We start from the raw sequence: 22170 nt of genomic DNA, 5'->3' as shown, positions 1-22170 counted from the left end.
CTCTCGTAATATAGGACACTTCTGATACTCTTCACTTTTTACGTCCAACCTGACGACGTTTTCTTCATGATCTCCGCAAATCTCCATCAACTCAAAAAGATATCGTAATGTCGAAGCAACAAAACCACCTCGGATTGATGCTATAATCAACAAACGTTTATTCGACAATAAGCATAAGGTATCCAACTCCGATGACAAATCTATTTCCAAGGGCTTGTTCATCTCTCACCTATGGCCACCTAAGATACCTCTTACATTATCCGAAAATAGGTACATAACGGTGTACATTCATGCCATGATGTCGCATGGCGTAACGATATGCTTGGTCCAATACTTCTCTCAGTTGCTGCATCCTTAACAACTGCAAAGGGCATAAGACGGTATGCGAGCAAGGCTTCTCATTCTTTGTGATGTATATCACCAGAAAACCTCCAACTGCGACTGCAAGTATTTGAAATGGCGTCGTTACAGTACCCTGCTGATTCGAGCATCTATAATTGGAACAGCTGAACTAGTACTAGATATGTCGAGTGCTTCGGCCAATGACATCCGGCGGTTCCTCCATGCAGCCTCCGCCCAACCCTTCGCTTTTTCACCTTGATCCTTTCGGTTCTTTTGGACACAAAGCACTTCGGCATACCCGCCTACACAATCAATTAACTGGTTAGAATCTTTAGATTAAAAAGTCAGCAGGTCATGCAGCTGCAGCCATATAGGCCATTACAGGTTTCCAAATATCCAGACAGAGACCTATTCTACTTGAATATATACTCATTTTACAGTATAAGCCACACCGGCCAGGTGCAGGAAACAATGCTTAGATTTGAGCAACTGGAAACTGGTTAACATGTATGGAATAAGGCCCAGTCGTTTTAACAAATCAAGGATGATTTTCTAAAAATGGTCATTGCTAGGGTATAATATCGAGTATGCTCATGTTGAGGAAACATTTGGATGTTTAGCCATTACCTCTTGCAAGGGCCACTATATCACTTCTATCTACATTTGCTTCTGTACCTACACAAGCCAATAAAGGGCAATAAGCAATTACTACCCGCTCTCATATGAAGAAATTTATGGCACAGTTAACACATACCTTCTGCGTCCAATGGTGGGCCTTTCAGCAACTCTATTGCCCTTCTATAAAGTCCCTGTCATTTTTATTTTTCGGGGTGGAAGGGGGAAGGATAAGGCCATAAAATATAGTAGCAAGAAAATGAAAGCTTCCTAAGTTGAGAAATATAGCAGACAAAGAAATATGTAAGTTCTAACCTCTTGAATCAAAAGAGCACTAGAATGCTCTAGCATTGCTTTACGTCGAAACATGAGAGCTATGCAGGTTAAAACAACACCAACCCTGGGGTGATGAGAACCTACACAAAAATCAAGGAACCAAAAGGAGGCCAACATATCAATAGATAAAAATTATGAGAATTCTACAGCACTCTGAAACAAAAGTTATGCCAAAGAAACATACCAAAACGTTCCTCTGTTATTGTTAAAGCCTTGGTCAATATCTCCTCGGCATCAGCAAAGTTTCTAAAAGAACAAGATTTATTCTCTCAATCATTCTAAACAGGAAAAAAAAAAAAGAGAGAGAAGGAAAGACTCAAGTCTCAACAGTAGTCAGGAACTTACCCCAAATGAGCCTCAAGTTGTCCCAAAGCACATGTGGCCGCTAAGGAAACTTCCTCTGCTGACATATTACAGGCTGCTAATGCATTTGAGTTACCAAGCTCTTCGCTCTTTGACCCCCCTTGAATAACATTCTGGTAGACATCCTTTGCTAATGAAAAGTTCTGTGTTGCATGCAAGAATTCTCCATAGGATAAAGCAGTACTACCTAAACTAGATATCAGTTAATCATCTCATATGTCTTAGACGCAATGACAATCATGACTTAAAAGATGAACCTCACCAGTGATTGCCCGGTTGTCCTTAAGTCCTTGAAAGAACAATTCAGCTGCACAGAACCTAAATTCAGAAATTTCTTTTTCTTTCCTGACTCTCAGCAGTGTACTAGTTGAAGCAAATGTATATAAATAGCCAAAGGCTAGCCTTCAACTGTACCTGATGCAGCATTACCATGGACAAGTTCAACAAGCCCTTTTACTGCTCTAGCGCGAGCATTTATAAAATCTCCACCATTAGATTCAGGCTCATTCTTCACCAACAGTTCTAAGCATTTATCTGCGAGCACTGATGAAGTATCATCCTATATAGGGAGAATCATTTACATATTCAAGCTATAAAAGAACACAAGAAAACATTTCGTTTTTGTGTCTACTTACCTGCTCTAACTCTAAGTGAAGTCCGACAAGAGCCTCCAAGGCCGCAACTTTAGCGAAACCCAGTATGGTTTATTAGTCAATAGATCAGTCTATTAAGGCAAAACTTTACAAAATAAATACAGAAAAAATGTAAAACAATAAAATAACCTTACCCCTTACACCAAATGAAGAGCTGGTTAAATCTTGAACCTTTTGCAGTTTCTCCATTGCTTCATCAAAATTTCCTCTGAAAAATTTGAATTTCATTAATATGAGTTTCATATTCCCTCAAACAGATAACTTAAACAGGTTATCTAATCACCCAAAACAAGCAAACTTGGCTAGAGCGGATGTGCCCCCTCTACACCCGAGTTCTAATCCCCCTCTCAGCTATTTAAATTAGTTTAAAGTATAATATCGCTAGTGCACAAATCAAAGAAAAAAACCAAGAAGATTAAAAAGAAACCTTTCAGATGATAAAGTGGACATGGCCAATAACACCATTCCCCTTGAATTATCACCAGCAGAGTCTTGCCCTTCACTCGTCTGAGTCGAAAGGCACTGTTCCAGTACAAGCAGACCTTGCGCATACGATTCATCTACACTTCCCACAACCCAAATTTCAAATTAATATGATTTTAATTTCAGATTTATAAACAAATTAATAAAAAAGGAAATTAAAAAAATGAGAGGACCGGATTGTAAAAGGACCTGATTTCTGAGACCTGGCGTGAGAGAGGGCGTAGTTGATCATCTGAAGAGCAACAGGGTTGGCGTTTGAGCCGTTGATCCCGCCGTGGACTAGCCTGAACAGCGGTGATCGTATGGAGGGCCCAAGCTTGGCGGTTCGAGCGACAGTGGCCGCAGATCGTGATAGCTTAATTGCGGTGGGAATCATCGTGGTTCCTGCGATTTCTCTTCCCGAATTGGATTATCCAAAAACCCTAACTTGGAACGCAAAGGGGTTTTAGAGTACTCGGACTAAGAGAAAATGAAATATTCGAAAAATCCCCTATTTTTATATTTTTATTTTCATTTAGAATTTAAAGTTTTTTGTATAATCAATCGATATCATCATCTTGTATATCTTCTTCTATATATAAAGCCAAATGAAATGTGAATACTAATTTTTGTGTCACCAAATTTCAAGAAAAATATTTGGACAAAAATGTTTCCAAGACAAAAGATTTCAAAGGCATTCTAAAATAATACATCAAATAAGGCAGCGGTATTTTTGTTATTTAAACAGTACCTTTTTTAATAATTAATTTTTTTTTGCTTTTTAAAAAAAAAAAAATTAGTATCACAAAATAAGCTAGCAATAATATGATCTAATTTCTCTATTTTTAAACACGTTCAAAACATCTTAAGAGGCTTGTAATGCCGTCATAAAAAATGTTTTTCTCACGCGGATAATAATGTGATTAAATTAGTTGTCAAATAAAAAATGTTTTTCTCACGCGGATAATAATGTGATTAAATTAGTTGTCAAATGATTATTTTTTATTTTAACAAACGATATTAAGGAGGAGGATGGTGGGCTTAGTCTCACAATGGGCTAATAATAATGTGATTCAATCAGTTTCTTATTAAATATTATTTTCTCTATTCTTAATGTAAATTCTATGGAGACCGATTTTATATGTGAATTTAGCTGCTTTTATGAAGGGTTTCTTCTAGCATGATCTAAGATTATTCATTTACTTCAAATATTTGATTTTCCTTTTGTCAATTTACTCATATAAATACATTTAAAACATGTAAGTCATGCATAGCATGCCGTAATTCAAAAAATGTCTTATACACGCGAGTGAGCGCGTGCATGAAGGCTAGTTCATACTAAAACAAAAGGATGGGCAAAACTCTATCATGCTTTAAATTAATCATCGGTTAAGACTTTCACTTTTCTTATCTCCAACAGGATCCTGGTCTTTTTGGTGAGGATCCTGAGGATCCGTGAATCGTGTTCGTTCATCGTACATCGTGCAGTCAGTTTTTGTTAGGTATTATTTGTGTTTAATTTTAAATAAAAATATTTAAAATAGTTTCTGATTGCACGATGTATGATGAACGGACACGATTCACGAATCTCCGGATTCTCACAAAGAGGATCCAGATTCTTCTTATCTATTGCAATTTTAGTTTTCACATTATCTATTGCAATTTTAACTTACTTGATATTTTTAAATGAATGGTTTTGATACTAAGAAAAATTTATTACTTCAACTGTTTTGTTGAACCAAATGTGGAAACTATTAATACCTCAAAAGATAAAAATGTTTTGTTGGCTTCTCTTTTGTAGGAGACTCCAAACACGAGTGAGATTGCATAATTTCTTTCCTAATACTAATTGTGTTTGTCCTCTTTGTTATATTGATGAAGAAGATCAACAACATCTTTTTGTTAGATGTATCTATGCTCAAGAGGTTTGGCGAATATTCTCTGGCCCTAATGATTGGTTATCTCAATTGAATGCTAATGATAAGGTGGAATTGTCTAATCTTAGTTAGGCTCTCCTTATTTGTTGGCAAATATGGAATGATAGAAACAATTTGATTATTCGTAATTGTAAGGTCCACCCTGCTAGAGTTCCAATGGCGGCTACTAATAAAAGCTCAAGATCAATTCGTAATTTTGATGTTGTTCATAGATGTTCTTAGATTATTAAGTGGAAAGCCCCTCGTGCGCCATGACTCAAAATTAATTTTGATGGTTTAGTGGTGGGATCTCAAGCGGCTGCATGTTTTATCATTAGAGATCATAATGGGTCTCCTATTGTTGCTGGGACTCGCAATCTTGGAGAGAATACTATATCTATTGCTAAAGCCCTTGCCTTACATGATGCTTTTGCAAAAGTCAAAGGTTTTAAGGATATTTGTGTTGAAGGTGATACCAAGTTTGTTATCGATTCTATTTTAAACAAGTGCAGAACACCTTGGCGATTGAAGACTATTATCGAGGACATCAGATTGTTTGCACGATCATTTTCTTCTATATCTTGGAGTCATGCCTTTCGGGAGGTGAATTTTCTTGCCGATGCCATTACTAGCGTTGTGCACTCTATTCATGATACCTTTTATCTGGGATAGGACCTTACCCACTACTGTTAGAAATGCTTTTCTCTTCGATTGTATTGGTAGCGGTTGTAATCGTGGTTTCTCTCTTTGAATGATTTATTTTTCCATAAAAAAAAAAAAACTAAATAATTAATAATTTATCGCGTAATTTATAAGAGAAGAGTTTTGGGGAAACAGATATGTTGCTCTTTTCCTTTGTGATTGAAAGGTACATGTTCAAGTTGTGAAAACAGTCTCTTTGTAAAGTAAGAGTAAACTTGTGTACAATAAAAGTTCCAACACTCTCAAAGGGGAGTCTTGTTGGCTTATAACTTATTAATTTATCAAGGTATTCTTTATTTTCAGCAAATGACCCTTTACTGCAATGGTAGAGAGGAGTGTTGCCCTTGCACCATGGCGTGGGTTCAAACCTAGTCGGCTCCCTAATCTAACATCTAATCTAACCTAACAAATCTATCGTTTGAAAAATTTAGAAAGGCTTTATAGCTGAATTATAAGCACTATGTATCATAAAATTACTAATTTATATATGCATGGGGCCTATATGAATATTTTATAATGTATTATCTTATAAATTTAACGAATCATTAATTTAGCATATTATTCCCAAATCGAAACTGACAAGAAATATTTTTTAACTAAATTTTTTAATAGGAAAACTAATGAAAAAGATTTCAAAACTTTAAGTTTTAATAAAAAAAACCACCTAATAACTTTATTTAATGATAAGGACAAAAGATTAAAAAGAAGAAAAAAATAAACTAATCCAACCAAAGTGTGTGCAACGCACGCCAAGTAATTCATCAGAGTTATAACCGAAGAGAACCATGTGTAGTCTGTAATGCAAAAGCTCGTCACCTTCTTCAACCTTTTCTCTCTCTCTTTACACGTCCATATTCAGCCCTTTCCAAGGGACTTGCTTCATTAAATTCAGATAAAGTTAGAAAATGGTGGGTTACAGTACCAAATGAGGTGACTTGCTTCATTAATTTTGATCGACATAGATGCTTGTGCCATCTTCTTCTCGAGTAGTCTAACGCCAATGTCAGCATCTAAAACTCTAACAAATTCTGCTAAAGTTGTTCTTGTGACTCTTTCAAACTCGCATCTCGGTGGATTTAGATGGGGTGGGCTAGGTTCAATTTGGTCTGGGTTGTGGGCGACCAAAACTGATGTGGGTATTTTTGTATGCGTAAATGGAGAGAGAAGGTTGAAGAAGGTGAACAGGAAAAAGGAGGGGAAGAGATGACTCAGTTTGTGTGGAAAAAAAAAAATTAAAGGAAAGTCAAATAAATTGATTGAGAGAAATGTCAAATAACAAACACGAATGTGATAGTACTAGTTACGAAATAGTGATAACATTAGTGTTCGGTTTAAAAAATAGTCAGTGTTTAGTTTACGAACTAGTGATAGTACTAGTGTTCCATTTAAGAAATAGTCAGTGTTTTGTTTACGAAATAGTGATAGTACTAATGTTCGTTTGATAAATAGTCAATGTTGAATTTACGAAATAGTGATGGTACTAGTGTTCCGTTTAAGAAATAGTTAGTGTTTAGTTTACAAAACAGTGATAGTACTAGTGTTCCATTTAAGAAATAGTTAGTGTTTAGTTTACGAAAAAGTGATAGTAATAGTGTTCGTTTGATAAATAGTCAGTATTTACTTTATGAAATAGTGATAGTACTAGTGTTCGGTTTAAGAAATAGTCAGTGTTTAGTTTACGAAACAGTGATAGTACTAGTGTTCCGTTTAAGAAATAGCCAGTGTTTAGTTTACGAAATAGTGATAGTACTAGTATTCGTTTGATAAATAGTCAGTGTTTAGTTTACGAAATAGTGATAGTACTCGTGTTCAGTTTATGAAATAGTGATAGTACTAATATTCAGTTTAAGATATAGTCAGTGTTTAATTTAAGAAATAATGTTCATTTTAAGAAGTAATCAATATTTAGTTAAGAAATAGTAATAGTGCTAATGTTCGTAAAACTGAAAAATTACGAATTTTCTTTATTTTTGGCCTTGTAGTATTATTACTTAATTTGTTCTAAAAAAATTACAATTTTTTATTTATTTTTGATCTTGTAATATTATTGCTTAATCTGTTTTAAGAAAATTACGAAACAATAGTCAAATAAACAAACAATAAATAAAAAATAAAAAACTATATTGTTTATTGAGTAAGAGTAGAAGAAGAGTAGGGAGTGGTGAAATGCGAGAGGAAAAGAAGAGAAAAAGTTGACGTGAAATGGTGATTTGACAGAGAAAATTAATAGAATATGTGAAAGATAGAGAGAGAGAGAGAGAGGTTAAGAGCGATGAGGGTAGTGAGTTTGTGTGGGTGATGTGATGCACGAGACTCGGTGCGTCAGTTTTTACTTTTTAGTTTTTTTTCTTTTAATTCTTATGTTAAATTGTTGTCCGTTATATTAAAATTTAAGTCTTTTTAATTAAAGTTTAAGCTTTTTTATTAAATAAAGTTATTGGATGATTTTTTGTTAATAAAAAGTTTAAAGAAGCCTTTTTCATTAAAGTTCTTTTTTTTAATTTATAGGTTATTAAATATCAAGATTCGACGGCACAAATTTTGGTACTTAGATCCCTCACTTACATTACAATATGTAAATTACTGATGTTCTATGATAGCTTATAGTTAATCATAAATTTTCTCTAACCAAACATTAATGTTTTACATGTTCTGAAAACTGTAACTTGGTCTTTATCAATTAAATGACAAACTTAACAAATCCATAAGTTCGCCTAAGTATTAAATATGAGTTCGGAGTAAGATACATACAGATCTTGATCCAATAAAATTCAACTAATAGAAAAAATTTTCGTGAAACCCGGCACACAAATTCTTTAAACTATTAGCTTCAGTTGTTCAACCACTCAGTACTACTTTTGATGGGATTCCTCTTCGCTTATAAGTGAGATGTCTTAAGTTCGAAGGCTATGTTTTTTCTTAGTCCATAATCTTCTAGTTTGTTTACACAAACCATATCTTGTCACTCACCAATTACCAAGCTCAGTTTAAAACCTGCTTCTGATACACAAAAGAAGGACTTGATGATTTAACATAAAGAAAGATGCATGGTTATGTTTTAGAAATCGCTTTATCTTAAACAATGATGAAAGCCACCAGCAGCACTATTACTTTTCATTTAAGTACTGTTGATACTTGTAATTTATATATAGTATTCTCTTTTTATAAACCCTATCCTAGTACTCTGCTTCCATAGGTATTTGATTCGCAAGAATAGATTGCCGATCACGTAATCCGAATAAAAGTTATTCAAATTAGTAGTTGTCACGCTTTGATCAATAGGTCTAGAATCAACACGTATCATCAGAAGTAGCGGTACGTAGTCAAATGAAACTCATACACAATTTAAATTACTAAAACATGAAGGGTACAAACCCCATTCCGAGCACATTGCCTCAATACCACTACACGACTCGAAGATCCCTCGCATCAACTGTTATCGGTAACTCTACAAAAACAACCTTAGACCATGGAACGGTTGGGTTGATAACGAATTACTAGAAAATAATTTTTTCTTAATTTTCGAGTGACAAGGAGCACGTGTGCTGGTTGGGTTTCGCTTTAGTTAATCTACTTTGATATTGTAAAGGAAGTTAGGTTTCAACCCAAAACCAATCAACAATTTAGAAAGTAACCTATCTTATTAAAAGCTAATAACCAATGTGAAGGGAGTAATCCAACTTTTTACAAATCTATGCTAGGGCTTATAAGTAAATTAAGCTCATATTGTTAATTAATTTTATGATGAAACTTCAACTTTTTTCACAAGGTTACTTTAACTTCCCAATGTGAGACAACACTCCACAGCCACTTCCTCACACTATTTTCCTTTTCTGATTATTGTTAATGCATTCTTTATTTGAATATTGATTATTCTTCCTTTTGATTTTTTATACTCAGTGATAAGGGAAGAAAAAGAAAGCCCCAACGGGAAGCAATGAATATGTGTCATTTTTTATCATCGTGAAAGTAAAAGTGAAAGGAGATCAAGAGAAAAAAAATAAAAAAATGAAGCTTGCTGTTGTTTCCACTTATTTATATGCTCGTAGTGCTGAAGAAGTATTTTCATTTCAATTACTTCAACTATTCTCAGTCCCTAATTTCTCACTGTAAAAATCAATGCCAACTTCCTCTTTGTTCTTCCCCCTACTCTATCTACTAATCTCGACCTCAATTACAAGTAAGTCTTCATCTCTTCTAGGTATTTCTTCTACTTTGGGATGATAATCCGTCGTGTTCGGATGTATCCATTTGTCGTAATTGTATCTCACTCGTTTGTTGGTCAACAACACACAAAATTATATCAAATATTAGTATGATAATACAATACCTCGTACTATTCATAAGAAAAATGAGAAAAGTTATCATTTTATTAATGTAGTAATAGTTCAACAGTGTTGTTTGTGTTTAAATCGCGTGCCCTCGATTCTTGGGGATCGAGTTGTGTAACGTGTGTAGTGTCTTAAAATGCCACCTCTGCTTGTACTCTATTTATTACTGCCCTATGTCATATTTTTTCGGTATCAATGTTTTTACTTTTATTGTTGCAGATGGGGCTCAACTGATTATAGTGAACAACTGCAATGAAAGTATATGGCCCGGTATACTTGGCAGTGCAGGCCTAACCACTCCTGAAAGTGGCGGTTTCCATCTTGGCAGCGGCGAGGAATCAGTTCTTGATGTGCCTGAGAAGTGGTCAGGAAGGATATGGGGCAGGCAGGGTTGCTCCTTTGACAGTAATGGAATAGGCAACTGTGAGACCGGAGATTGTTTTGGCCAATTGCGTTGCCAAGGAAAAGGAGGCGTGCCTCCAGCGACCGTGGTTGAAATGACGCTTGGATCATCAACTTCACCCCTGCATTTCTATGACGTGAGCTTGGTTGACGGCTTTAACTTGCCTGTGTCAATGAAGCCGGTTGGTGGTGGAATAGGGTGCGGTGTTGCCTCGTGCGAGGCTGATTTGAACGTTTGCTGCCCGTCTGCGTTGGAAGTGAGGAGAGGAGGCAGGGTGGTGGGTTGTAAGAGTGCCTGCTTGGCTATGCAGTCTGCGAAGTATTGCTGCACAGGAAGCTACGCAAACCCGAACACTTGCAAACCAACCCTTTTCGCGCATCTGTTTAAGGCCATATGCCCCAAGGCTTATAGTTATGCCTTTGATGACTCCTCCAGCCTTAACAAATGCAGGGCTTCGCGATATGTCATCACTTTCTGCCCTCCCCAATGAGGAATGGCTGAAAAGGATGAAGCAAATGGCTTTTGTAGTACTAATCTATACTTGGAAGAAACTACTGTTTTTTTTTTTTTTTTCTTGATTAGAAGAATGGATTAATTTACTCTTAAAGAAACGAGTAATGCTAAAACCAGATTACATCGCTCTTGATGTGTATGCTTTACGTAAATTATCATCGCCGAACATGTAACCAAAAGATGTGATCCTTCGGCAAATACTTGAAAGAAATTAAATTGCTTTAGACCGCAGCTTTCTGTTTGGTTTTGCAGTTGTCAGTATTATAATCGCCAAATAATTCATTTGTCACTAACCAAAACATATGAATACGGTCCTCTTTACCATATACTCGAAAGCCATTAAATCGACTTCAGACGGCAGTTTCCTGTTGGTTTTTAGAATGTTTGTTCTGTAGTTGTCAGTATCTTAAGGAAAATCTCTGTATCTAGACGCATAAATAGGATTATCTCAAAGACCTTTACTAAGTGTTCGAAGTGGGGTTTCATAACGTCCAATATGATACAACAGAAGGAAAGCTCCAATTCTTCTGCAACTAAAGAATCTTAAAATCAGGCAGGATGGAGATCCACCTCATCAAACACCACTTAGAGCACTGATCTGGTCAATAAAACCCCGAGTACTTAGAGTTATCGATACAATATTAAGCTGAACGCTCCGAGAAGGGAACATGGGTTCATGCATGGATGTAGCACCCGTTCAAGAGGAGGTTGTTAAAATTAAAGTGGTTTTTCTAGAATGACTTCCCACATACCCAACAACTCGTATTAATTCTTTAATTGTGGCTGTCTTGGGAACCCACATGTTTTCATGATGTAGTGGCACTCCTTTATGTTTTCGTTTTCTTTTCAGACAATAGTTTTCAATTGCATTGATAACTAGCTGCTTATCCTTTTGAGTTAGTTTTTCATCTTTCCTTTTGGTTATATTGTTCATGCTTTTGGTGAGAGTGTTGTAACTTGTAAGCTTATTTCCTTGTTAGTGAAAGTTGATTCATCTTCATGGTACCAGAGCTACAAAGGAGGTAGCTTCTGTTGTCAAGTTTCCCTTGGTAAAGAAAGATTGTGATACTCAAAGATGGACTCAAACTAACGTAGAATTATTAGAGAGACGGGCCATACGGCCCACTTCCAACAACACCGATATTGTCCTCAACTTGGTAATTACCACTTGCACAGTTCGTTAGGTGTGGGGCTTTATCACAAAAGGCCTCGGTGTTAGTTAAAGTGGGGTTAGGATATTTAAACTATTACTTTTCTTTTTGTATGACCGATGTGGGATTCAACACGTCCCCTTACGTGGGACCCAATTAGTGGGTCACACGTGGGAGATCCACACATCGACAACCACATGGAGCCAAGGGGACTCAGCCTACACGCGGGACCAAGGTACCCACCAACATCGCCCGGGGTCAAGGGGACCCACCCATCATATGGCAGTATAGTACGGGCCCGCTCCCTGGCTCTGATACCATGTAGAATTATTAGAGAGACGGGCCATACGGCCCACTTCCAACAAAACCGATATTGTCCCCAACTTGGTAATTACCACCTGCACAATCCATCAAGTGTGAGATTTTATCACAAAAAGCCTTGGTGTTAGTTAGAGTAGGGTTAGGATATGTAAACTATTACTTTTCTTTTTGTATGACTGATGTGGGATTCAACAACTAAAGCTCTGGATTAGGTATTGATTTGTTGAATTAGTCAAATTTCAAGGTATGGAAATCTTGTATGGAATCCTATCTCTTGGGTGAAGATTTATGGGAGGTTGTTGGTGGAGATGAAACTGCCACTCCAACAAATACACAAGAAATTCCAGACGCTTTGAACAAGTGAAAGGTGAGGAATGCTAAGGCTAAATTTGCCTTGAAGAAATCTATTTCTCGCTAGCTGTTTGAACACATCACAGATTGCAAATCCACCAATGCGATGTGGACAACTCTTGATGGCTTATTCAGCGAAAAGAATGACGGAAGACTGCAATTACTAGAGAATGATCTAGCAAATTTAACCCAAGGTGATCTTTTTATTTCTTAGTTCTTCTTGAAGGCAAAAAATTTACGCTCTGAAATTTCGTTTCTTGATACGGAATGACCAATGTCGGATGCACGAGCACGAAGACATATTATCCATGGGCTCAAACATGAATATGTTCCTTTTGTTACATCAATACAAGGATGGGCAAATCAGCCGTCTTTGGTAGAGTTGGAAAATCTTCTAGCTCTCAAGAGTCTTTGGCTAGACAAATGGCTAGGTGCTTTGTGTCATCTTCGAATGGTGATGGAAGTGCCCTTTTTACTAGAAAAAAAAAAGTTTGAAAAGAAAAAAAACCTAACAACCCCGTGATTCCAACCGAAAAACAAGAAGAGGGAAAGATTTACCAATGAAGATGTGGATAGGCAATGCCATCGCTGTGGAAAAATGGGGCACATACGGAAAAATTACAAAGTGAAGATGCAAGAGGGGAACATGGCTAAATTGAAATAACCAAAGAGTGAGGAAAATTGGGGGAAGTGCTTTGTGGCTAAAACTACCATTATAGATGCTTTGACCTCAATCAATTTCAAAGAAGATTGGATTGTTGAATCTGGTTGCAGCCATCGTCTCACATGCAATGATTCATTTTCTATTCCTTCCGAAGATATGAAGGAAATGATGCCATTGTCACAGCAGATGATTCTGTTCATCCGGTTAAAAAGGAGGGAAGTTTTACAATTGACAATGACGATGATCGCATTACAATGAATAATGTTTTTCAAGTACCGGGTATAAAGAAAAATCTGTTTTCGGTGGCAAATACGGTTGATACAGGTACATATGTTATCTTTGGACCTGAAAATGTGAAGTTTATATGAAATTTGAAATGCATAGATGCTGATGTTGTTCAGCTACATCTAGTTTTTTTTTTTTTTTTTTTTTTTTGAACAAGTGATATTATCTACACTAAAGGGAGAGGTGGGCTTAGCCTCACAATGGGCTAACAATAATGTGATTCAAACTCGCATTTGGCAAGAATTGAACCTAAGACCTCTCACTTACAAATGAAGAGGAATACCACTAGACCTAGTACTAAGTGGCTAGTTCTTATGTTGATAACATGAGTAAAAATGATAGTCCTACACCTTGGCATGCTAGATTGGGACATTTGAGAATGGATAAGTTAAAGGCTATGGTGCTGAAAAATTTGGTTGATGGGTTGCCAAAGGTTTACTCATTTCGTGTGATAAAGTTTGTGAAGGTTGTCAATTTGGGAAGGCACATCGTCTTCCATTTCACAAATCTGATTCAAGAAGCAAGGTTTCTTTGGAATTGGTTTATAGTAATCTTATAGGACCAACCAATACACCTTCTTACACAGGTTGAAGGTATATGCTACTGTTTGTATATGACTTTACAAGATTTACTTAGGTATATTTTGTGAAGGAAAAATCAGAGGTATTCTCCAAGTTTCAGGAATTCAAAGTAAATGCTGAAGGGGTTCTTAAAAGGAAAATCAAGTGTTTCCGTACTGATAACGGTGGAGAATTTACTTCATTCGAATTAGTTATATTTTGCATGGAGCATAGTATTCGTAAGCAGCTCACTTGTGCTCACACACCGCAACAAAATGGTGTGGCGGAAAGGAAGATTAGGCATTTGATGGAGACTTGCAAGAGCTGGTTATTTGTGAAAAATTTACCAAACGCCTTATGGGCAAAAGGTATGGCTTGTGCATCATACGTGATTAACCGAGTTTGTCTTAGTCTAATTGATTTGATGTCTTCATATGATTAATTGGCTGGTGAAAAACCAAATGTCAAGCACTTCAAAGTTTTTGGTTCCATTTGCTGTGTTCATATACTAGATGCTCAAATGACCAAGCTAAAGGCAAAAGCCAAAAAATGCATTTACATTGGTTACAATGAAAGGAAAAAGGGTTGGAAGTGCATGGAACCTGATACTTACAAAATTACAATTTCAAGGGATGTTGTTTTTTATGAGATTTCGTCCTATTTTGACAAGAAAGATGCTTTCGTTGAAACCGGGTTGGTGAAGTCTTTGCCTATTCCATTAGTGAATGAAATCAACCCCTCATCATATGATCAAGCATGTGAAGAAGCTGTGACTCAAGATGATTCTTTTATGGGGAAGCATGCAAATGGGGGAGCTGAGATTTGTCATGTTGAAACTGAAGGCCACGAGGAACTTGTAGCTGAATCGTCTCTTAAAAGATCCCAAAGAACAATTGTGAAGCCATCTCGTTTTAAAGATTTTGTTAGTCTTTACTCTTGTCTTTTTGCTGGACCAATTTTGATCATAATGAGCCATCTTGCTTTAATGAAGCTCATGAAAAAAAAAGGAATGGGATGAAGCTATGGATTTGGAGATGAATGCTCTTAAAAAATAAGACTTGGGATCTTGTTCTAAAACCCCAAGGTGTAGATCCAGTGACATGCAAATGGGTTTATAAAATAAAGCGAAAAACATATGGAAGTATTGACAGGTTTAAAGCAAGACTTGTTGCCCGCGGTTTCTCTCAAAATTATAGGGAGGATTATGAAGAAACTTTTAGCCCCGTTGCAAAGTTAATTTCAGTTCGAATTATGATATCATTGGCAGCTTGTAAAGGATGGAAATTATGGTAGCTCGACGTCAAAAATGCATTCTTGTATGGCGAGATTGACAAAGAGATATATATGATACAACTAGGTTGGGTATGTATCATAAGAGCATCCAAATTTTGTTTGCAAACTTAAGAAAACGCTATATGGCTTGAAACAAGCTTCGAGAGCTTGGTATGGTAAGATTGCTAAATTCTTACTATTATGTGGTTATGTTGCTTCAGATTCTGATGCAAGCCTATTTGTCAAGCGGAATGAAAGCTCACACATTGTAGTTTTCTTGTATGTGGGTGACATGATTGTGAGTGGCAATGATGAGAAGGAAATTGCAAAACTTCGATCCAAACTCTCAATTCGGTTCGCAATGAAAGATTTGGGTGAACTAAGTCACTTTCTTGGTTTGGAAGTGGAAAATTTCATGGATTTTTTATATCTCAAAAGAGCTATGCTAGAAATCTTGTTGAAAAGTCTGGATTATTTATAAGCAAAAAGTGTTCCACTCCACTGGATGCAAATTTGAAGTGAAGGCAAAATCAACGCAAGCTTCTTCCAGATTCTCGACCGTATCGTGCATTGGTTGGTAGCCTTATTTACTTGACCATCACAAGGCCAAATATATCATTTGCGGTTGGGCTTATTAGCCGATTTATGCAGAATCCTCAAAAACCTCATCTTGATGCAGCAAAGCGAATATTGAAATATGTTTATGCAACTCTTGACATGGGACTTATGTTCAAGAAAGATGTTGATCTTAACCTGTATGGTTTTATAGATGTTAATTTTGCTGGTGATTTTGATGATCGAAGATCGATGTTTGGTTATGTTTTCTTTTGTGGATCAGCATGTATTTCTTGGTGCAGTAAAAAACAAGACTACTGAGGCTGAATATAAAGGCTCTTCTTTTGCTGCTCAAGAATGTGTTTGGTTGTGTTGGTTGATTGGGAATGTTGATTCACCAATCTACAGTCTTACGGTTATACATGGTGACAACCAAAGTGCTATAAAGCTTGCAACAAATCCGGTGTTTCATGCGAGGACCAAGCACAATGAGACTGAGCATCACTATATTCGTGAATGTGTGCTTAAAGGAAGAGTCAAAGTTTCTGAAGTTCGAAGCAATGCAAACATTGCTGACATCTTTACAAAATCATTCTCCGAATTATCGTTTGAAGGCTTCTATGCGCATCTTGGTTTAATATCTAGAAAATCACTTTAAGGGGGAGTGTTAAAATTAAAATGGTTTTTCTAGAACGACTTCCTATATACCTAACAACTTATATTAATTCCTTAATTGTGGGTGCCTTGGGAACCCACATGTTTTCATGATGCAATGGCACTCCTTTATGTTTTAGTTTTCTTTCCAGACAATAGTTTTAATTGTATTGATAACTAGCTGCTGCTTATCTTTTTGAGTTAGTTTTTCATCTTTCCCTTTAGTTGTATTGTTCATGCTCTTGGTGAGAGTGTTGTAACTTGTAAGCTTATTTCTTTGTTAGTGAAAGTTGATCCATCTTCATTGAGTTCCATTCTTTTTCTTTATTGTTGGTTGTAAGTCTTGGGCTAGTGTGGAGTTTGGACTAATTGAGAATCAACACTCTGGAGTTTGGAATATTGTCTTTCTTTACATTTGTAGTCTTACCGACTTATGACACCTCTCTGTTAACACCAAATGTTCAAGAAATAGCGTATAGTGACCCTTTGCATGTCCCTCAAAGATACCTTATTAAGAATCAAGAGGACATGCCAAAAAGAGAGGGTCATATGTGTCAGTTTTCTTCGAAGATTCTTACCATTGATTTCTCTTTGCTCTCAAGAAGGCACAAGGAAGAGCTCGCCAAACTGGACCTGGAATGCAAAGAATTGGATTTTGATTGATCAACAATGATTTCTACTACGTATTTACCAAATTTTGTTATATGCCAAAATGTTTCATTTTATTCTAATATGAGTCCACGTAGATTCTCTATTATTCCGAACAAGTATGACGCCGACATTTGGTGAACAAATTTGGTAACTCTAGCATTACTTGATATTATAATTTGAATCTTGACAACAATAACAAACAAAACATAACTTTTCATAGTTAATCCATTGCAGATGGTAAATAATTAAGTGGCTTCAGAAGTGTTGCAAAGTATGAAGGATGCTACTGAAATGTTTTTTCACCTTCCATTAGAAGTGAAGGGTAGAAAAGGTTGCTTATGACATCCGATTATATACAAGGCTACGCGCATGTGTATGTGGTTTTGGAAGAGCAGGTCCTGGACTGGTTTGACTTATCGTGTCTTATTGTTTATCCATCTCAATATAGAAAGCTCATATATTAGCCAAAAATGCTGAAGGAATTCTCTTATTGATGAGTTGATTTTATATGATATATTTAACCCTATTCTTAGTGTATTTTGGTATTTATTTTGGCAAAATTTTGATACTTTGATTTATATTTTCAATGTAAGACTTGTGCTGCTTAAGTAAAAAGTGATCAAACAGACAAATTTTGGAGTGATTCCAATTGAAGGATGTTCGTGAGTTTCTTAGCTTGTTCATATCAAAGTTTTAGATTTTTCGACCACGTGGTTATTTTATGGTGATGAAATAAAGGACCAGCACGTGATGTTATCTAAATGATGTTTTGGGCTTATTTGGGCTTTTTGGAGTCCAAGATGGTATCTTTTGGGCCTTTCTGAAAAAATGGAGAGATAAAATATATAATTGTGATTATGAGTATCTCTCATTTAATAATAAGCTTAACTAAGGGATATCCTATAGAGTGCAACTCGGGCGGGTTGGACGGGTTGGAATGTCAACCCAATCTCAACCCAATCTTAACCCAACTTTTACAATTCAGGCTTGAGTTCGGGTTGGATTTCATTCGGGTTCATTTGGGCTCGGGTTTAATTGGCTTAAGGTTTCTTGGGTTGGGTTCGTGTTGCCTAATTTTTTCAAGTTTAATCTTGTAATAACTTAGTTTCCAAGAATTCCTAAAACAATTAAGCCAAGTAGCATCAAAGCTAGCTAACATTAATTTCATAAATCAATTTACTATAAAGCTTTAGGATTTAGAGACTTCGAATATGTGCTGACTAATCAAAGTTTCTTTCTCTTATTCCTTAAAAGCTTAAGTAATTATGTAATTTATTAAAAAATAATAGAAAGGGTGTTGGTTTTTGGACTTGGCTCACTTAGGTGTAGTATGAACATTAATTGATATGGGTTACAATCTGGTTAGATTGAGTTTGGTTAGTCAGGTTGGGTTGGGTTGAGGATGGACTGGTAAATGATCAACCCAACTCAACCCAATCAATGAACGGGTTGAAATTGGGTTGGGTTCGGGTGGGTTGGACAAAGATGGGTTGGACAAAGATGGGGTTCGGATTGGCCCAACCCAAGTTGCACCCCTAATATCCTAGCAACACTATAATGATCTTTCTATTATGTGCTAAAACCTATTCATAGCAAGAACATATTGTATGGAGGGAGTAGACGACATTCTTATGCATACACTATGTTCGGGCGAAGATTTTTCCGGAGAGGGCTCTTCGGCTTTCAACACAGCTCCCCAAAAGATTGGCACTTTGGATATGTAGTCGGGCTCTTACTTGCTGATATGCTGCAAGAAGAGGATAAAGTTAGTTTTGAAAGATACCTTTGTAGGGCCTTAAGTGTAGGCCTTAAGGCACGCAATCAAAATTAACCAAGTGCTAGGCGTGCCACTGCTATCTCAGTATAGCAGATGTAAAACAAGTGTGTTTAGTCGATTACTTGCGCCCCAAGTTACTCGGATTTCTTGTTATCAAAGGATTGTTGTAGATGGGTTAAGTCCATATTAAGTTCTTTTTCTTACCTTGTGACCAAGGACTTTCAGTTCATAGTCTTGTATGTTCGAGTGAGGGGAGTCCAGATCCCCTTAAGTCATCTACTTGGTTCTTGATTGGTTTTAAATGAAGGCATATTCATTAAGGTGACCAGATTCAGGCATAAATAAGACTCTTAAAGTAGGAAAACAGATGGATATGACTTGAATACATGCTGGAGAATATATCAAGCAGTAGATCTATTAACTTATAAAACAAACAAAGAGCTTTGACCAAGATTTCACCTTGTCGGGCAAGGTTGAACTTCTTGCAATCACTTATCTTTTGAGTTTACAAGGTCTATATGCTAAGAAGGGATGGATGGTAAACAAGTTTACAAGAGGGAATTGATACTACGCCACTAGGGGTGATAGCAGAGCTTCTAAACTAGACAAAAGATGGCTTTTGTGGGGAATGATCCTGGAAAGGATTGAGATCTGGGCTAATTACAGCTTTAAGATGCAAATCTGACTTGAGAGCAGAGTTTGTATATTTGTTTGTTTGATTGGTTGAGTGTCCTTATCTATGGGGCCTCTTTTTCCTTTTATAAGCAGATTAGCCCGACTACAGTAGCTTTACTCTTGCCCGAAAGCTATTGAAGGGTAGTAAGCCATCATCTTTTTACTTGAGTTGCCATCGAAAAGTGGTTTTTGGATGATTGTGAGTTAGTCCCCTTCACTTGACACTTAAATCATAGGCATATGGCCTATGTATTAATGGGAAGACGCCAATTTGTCTCTAGGCTTGATGTTGGGCTTCGAGCAAGTCTTCCTTCACTTGGTGTTTTTGGGCTTCCACACACTTATAGCCCAAAGTTCAAATATTAACCCAAACAGTGCCCCTTTAATAATTGTTAAGGCTGCAATCCCAGGCGCTAATAATGATTAAATAATCGTCGCATGCCTCTACTCGGAACTTGTGCCATTTTAAAGCAACCATTGGTTTATTTGAAACCCTTTGTACTTCTCCACGAATGCCACCGTTACTTAACCATTCCTCTATATAATCCTCACTTAATCTCTTTGGCAAAACATTCTAGCCATTTCAAGTCTTTGAACTTTCAAAACTCCTCATAATTCCCATAGTTCAACTCTTCCTTATTGGCTCCGAATTTCTTCCTATATTTTCCTAAAAATTCATAATGGTACCCATAGTTGCTCGAGCTTAATCTCTCTGTGAGACTGGTGAGGGGATTTCTACCATGCACTTTCTTCTTAACGGCCTTCATCGCCCTCGAACAGACCTGCACATTGAACTCTTTTTCAAGGAGAGAGGAGTGTACTCCTTGGGACCTGCATGGACTTTTCAGCTATTAGCTTCCTCATTATCTTCAGAAAGATTCACTGCTTCCAACTTCAGTTTCAGGATTTCTATGGCATTGTAAGGTAGCCGAGCAACTTTAATCGCATTAGTTGATCTTACATGTGGATACATAGCTGACATTCCTCGCACTAATATCCACAAGCCCAGACTTCCCTATAGCTTATGATTCCTTGATCACTTCATCATCATAGGTGTATGCTTCGAGATCAACTACCACGATAATGTCAAATACTTTGGTAAGACTTGTGGAAGAAGGCTCATCACTGATTCAACCGTTGCGCTTATACATGAATGACAGTGCTCGCCAGTAGCCATTTAGCATGATCTTTTGCCAATCAACTTCATCAGAAAATTGAAGAGATCAAAAAAGTAAATGTTGAAGTCTGAAGATGCTGAAGTATAGCTTAGCTAATAGTAATATTCTAGGATAGTTGCCCTAGTCAAGGATGTAGAACTATTGAACTAATTCTGATGTAACTTCAACATTCAATGAAATGAAAATGATTTCTTTAATCCACTTTGGTTTGCATTTCTCTCTTGAAACTTAACTGTGATGGGTAAATAAGCTGAATTTAAACTTTTCGCAATGTTGACACCTCTTCAATGTAGCAATCCCTAACATCCCATAAGGTTGGGTAATACTTCTTAAAAAACTTAGCATTAATTAGATGCCTTTGCAAACTTCCTTCTAAATCTGCCAAATAATATCCCCATTTGTCTAGTACTTGGTTGATAATGAAAGGACCCTTTCTCTTCCCCTATTGAATTCTAACTAGAGCTTCGATTCGGGCTACATCTGGATCTTCAACTCTTTGACACATAGCCTGAATATATTCTTCACTATGCAACCCAAATTGATTTTGAATTCTAACATAACTCACATTTATCTCCACGGGAAGCATAGCATATTCCTCGAATATCAATGCATAAGGAGTAGTTCTAGTTCCTGCCCTCTTGGAAGTTCTGTAAGCCCATAAAATGTCTCCTAACTTCTCATGCCACTTTTCTGGACTATTTACCACCATCATTTTGATAATGTTCACCAAGACTTTGTTGCTGGCTTCTGTTTGACCATTTAACTGAGGGTTGGATCATCTTAATCTTGAACTTACTTGCAAATTCTTCTACTTCTCTTGAAATAAAAGACGGCCCGCGGTATGTAACAATTGTCTCAAGCACCCTATATCTGTGTAAGATCTTGGTTTCAATGAATTTCTTGATCGCATTTGCGGTTATGGTCTTTACCGCTGAAGTTTCTACCCATTTGGTGAAGTAGTCTATTGCCACAATTATGAACATATGCCCTTTGCTAGAAGCTGGATGAATTTGCCCGATGAAGTCCATTGCCCATCCTCTGAAAGGCTAAGGCTTGGCCACGGGGTTTAAGAGTATTGAGGGCACATGTTGGAGAGGTCCATGTCTTTGACATTCTTTACATCCTCGGGCATAAGCTTTGCAATCTTTCTCCATCTCGGGCCAGAAATAACCATATCTTCTAATTAGCCACCTCATCTTAGTTCCTACCTGATGTGCTCCATAGATCCCTTCATGTACTTCGGCCATTACCCTTATTGATTCTTCCTGGCATAAGCATTTCAACATTAGTCCATCTGAAGTTTTTCTTAGTAGATTTTCCCCCCACAAAACGTACTTGGTTTCTTGTTGTCTATTCTTCTTACTTGTGGGGAATGATGGATCTTTTAAATACTGAAGAATAGGTGTCCTTCAATCTTTAACCTTCATTTCTTCAGTCATC

At 36.7% G+C, this 22170-nt stretch overlaps 2 protein-coding genes across 2 annotated transcripts; one reads left to right on the top strand and one right to left on the bottom strand.

Annotated features, from left to right (window-relative positions):
- Positions 1 to 100: 100 nt before the first annotated feature.
- LOC125472472 lies at positions 101 to 3276 on the bottom strand. Its single transcript, XM_048573977.1, has 12 exons — positions 2982 to 3276; positions 2737 to 2869; positions 2444 to 2517; positions 2292 to 2338; positions 2071 to 2215; positions 1919 to 1963; positions 1639 to 1843; positions 1478 to 1539; positions 1273 to 1373; positions 1097 to 1151; positions 970 to 1017; positions 101 to 644 (listed from the first exon to the last, which is right to left on the bottom strand). Exons 1-12 carry the CDS (start codon positions 3166 to 3168, stop codon positions 466 to 468), a joined length of 1281 nt encoding a protein of 426 aa, XP_048429934.1. The 5' UTR covers positions 3169 to 3276; the 3' UTR covers positions 101 to 465.
- Positions 3277 to 9387: 6111 nt separating this feature from the next.
- LOC103930937 (thaumatin-like protein) lies at positions 9388 to 10867 on the top strand. The gene is made up of 2 exons (XM_009340335.3): positions 9388 to 9569; positions 9940 to 10867. Exons 1-2 carry the CDS (start codon positions 9509 to 9511, stop codon positions 10611 to 10613), a joined length of 735 nt encoding a protein of 244 aa, XP_009338610.2. The 5' UTR covers positions 9388 to 9508; the 3' UTR covers positions 10614 to 10867.
- The last annotated feature ends 11303 nt before the right edge of the window (positions 10868 to 22170 follow it).

This window comes from the organism of the source record quoted next, unplaced genomic scaffold (assembly GCF_019419815.1).
Source record: "Pyrus x bretschneideri cultivar Hongxiangsu unplaced genomic scaffold, Pyrus_bretschneideri_v1 Contig11, whole genome shotgun sequence".
NCBI lineage: Eukaryota > Viridiplantae > Streptophyta > Magnoliopsida > Rosales > Rosaceae > Pyrus > Pyrus x bretschneideri.
Note: the sequence above shows the minus strand (reverse complement) of the source record. Positions and strands in the feature narration are given on the sequence as shown.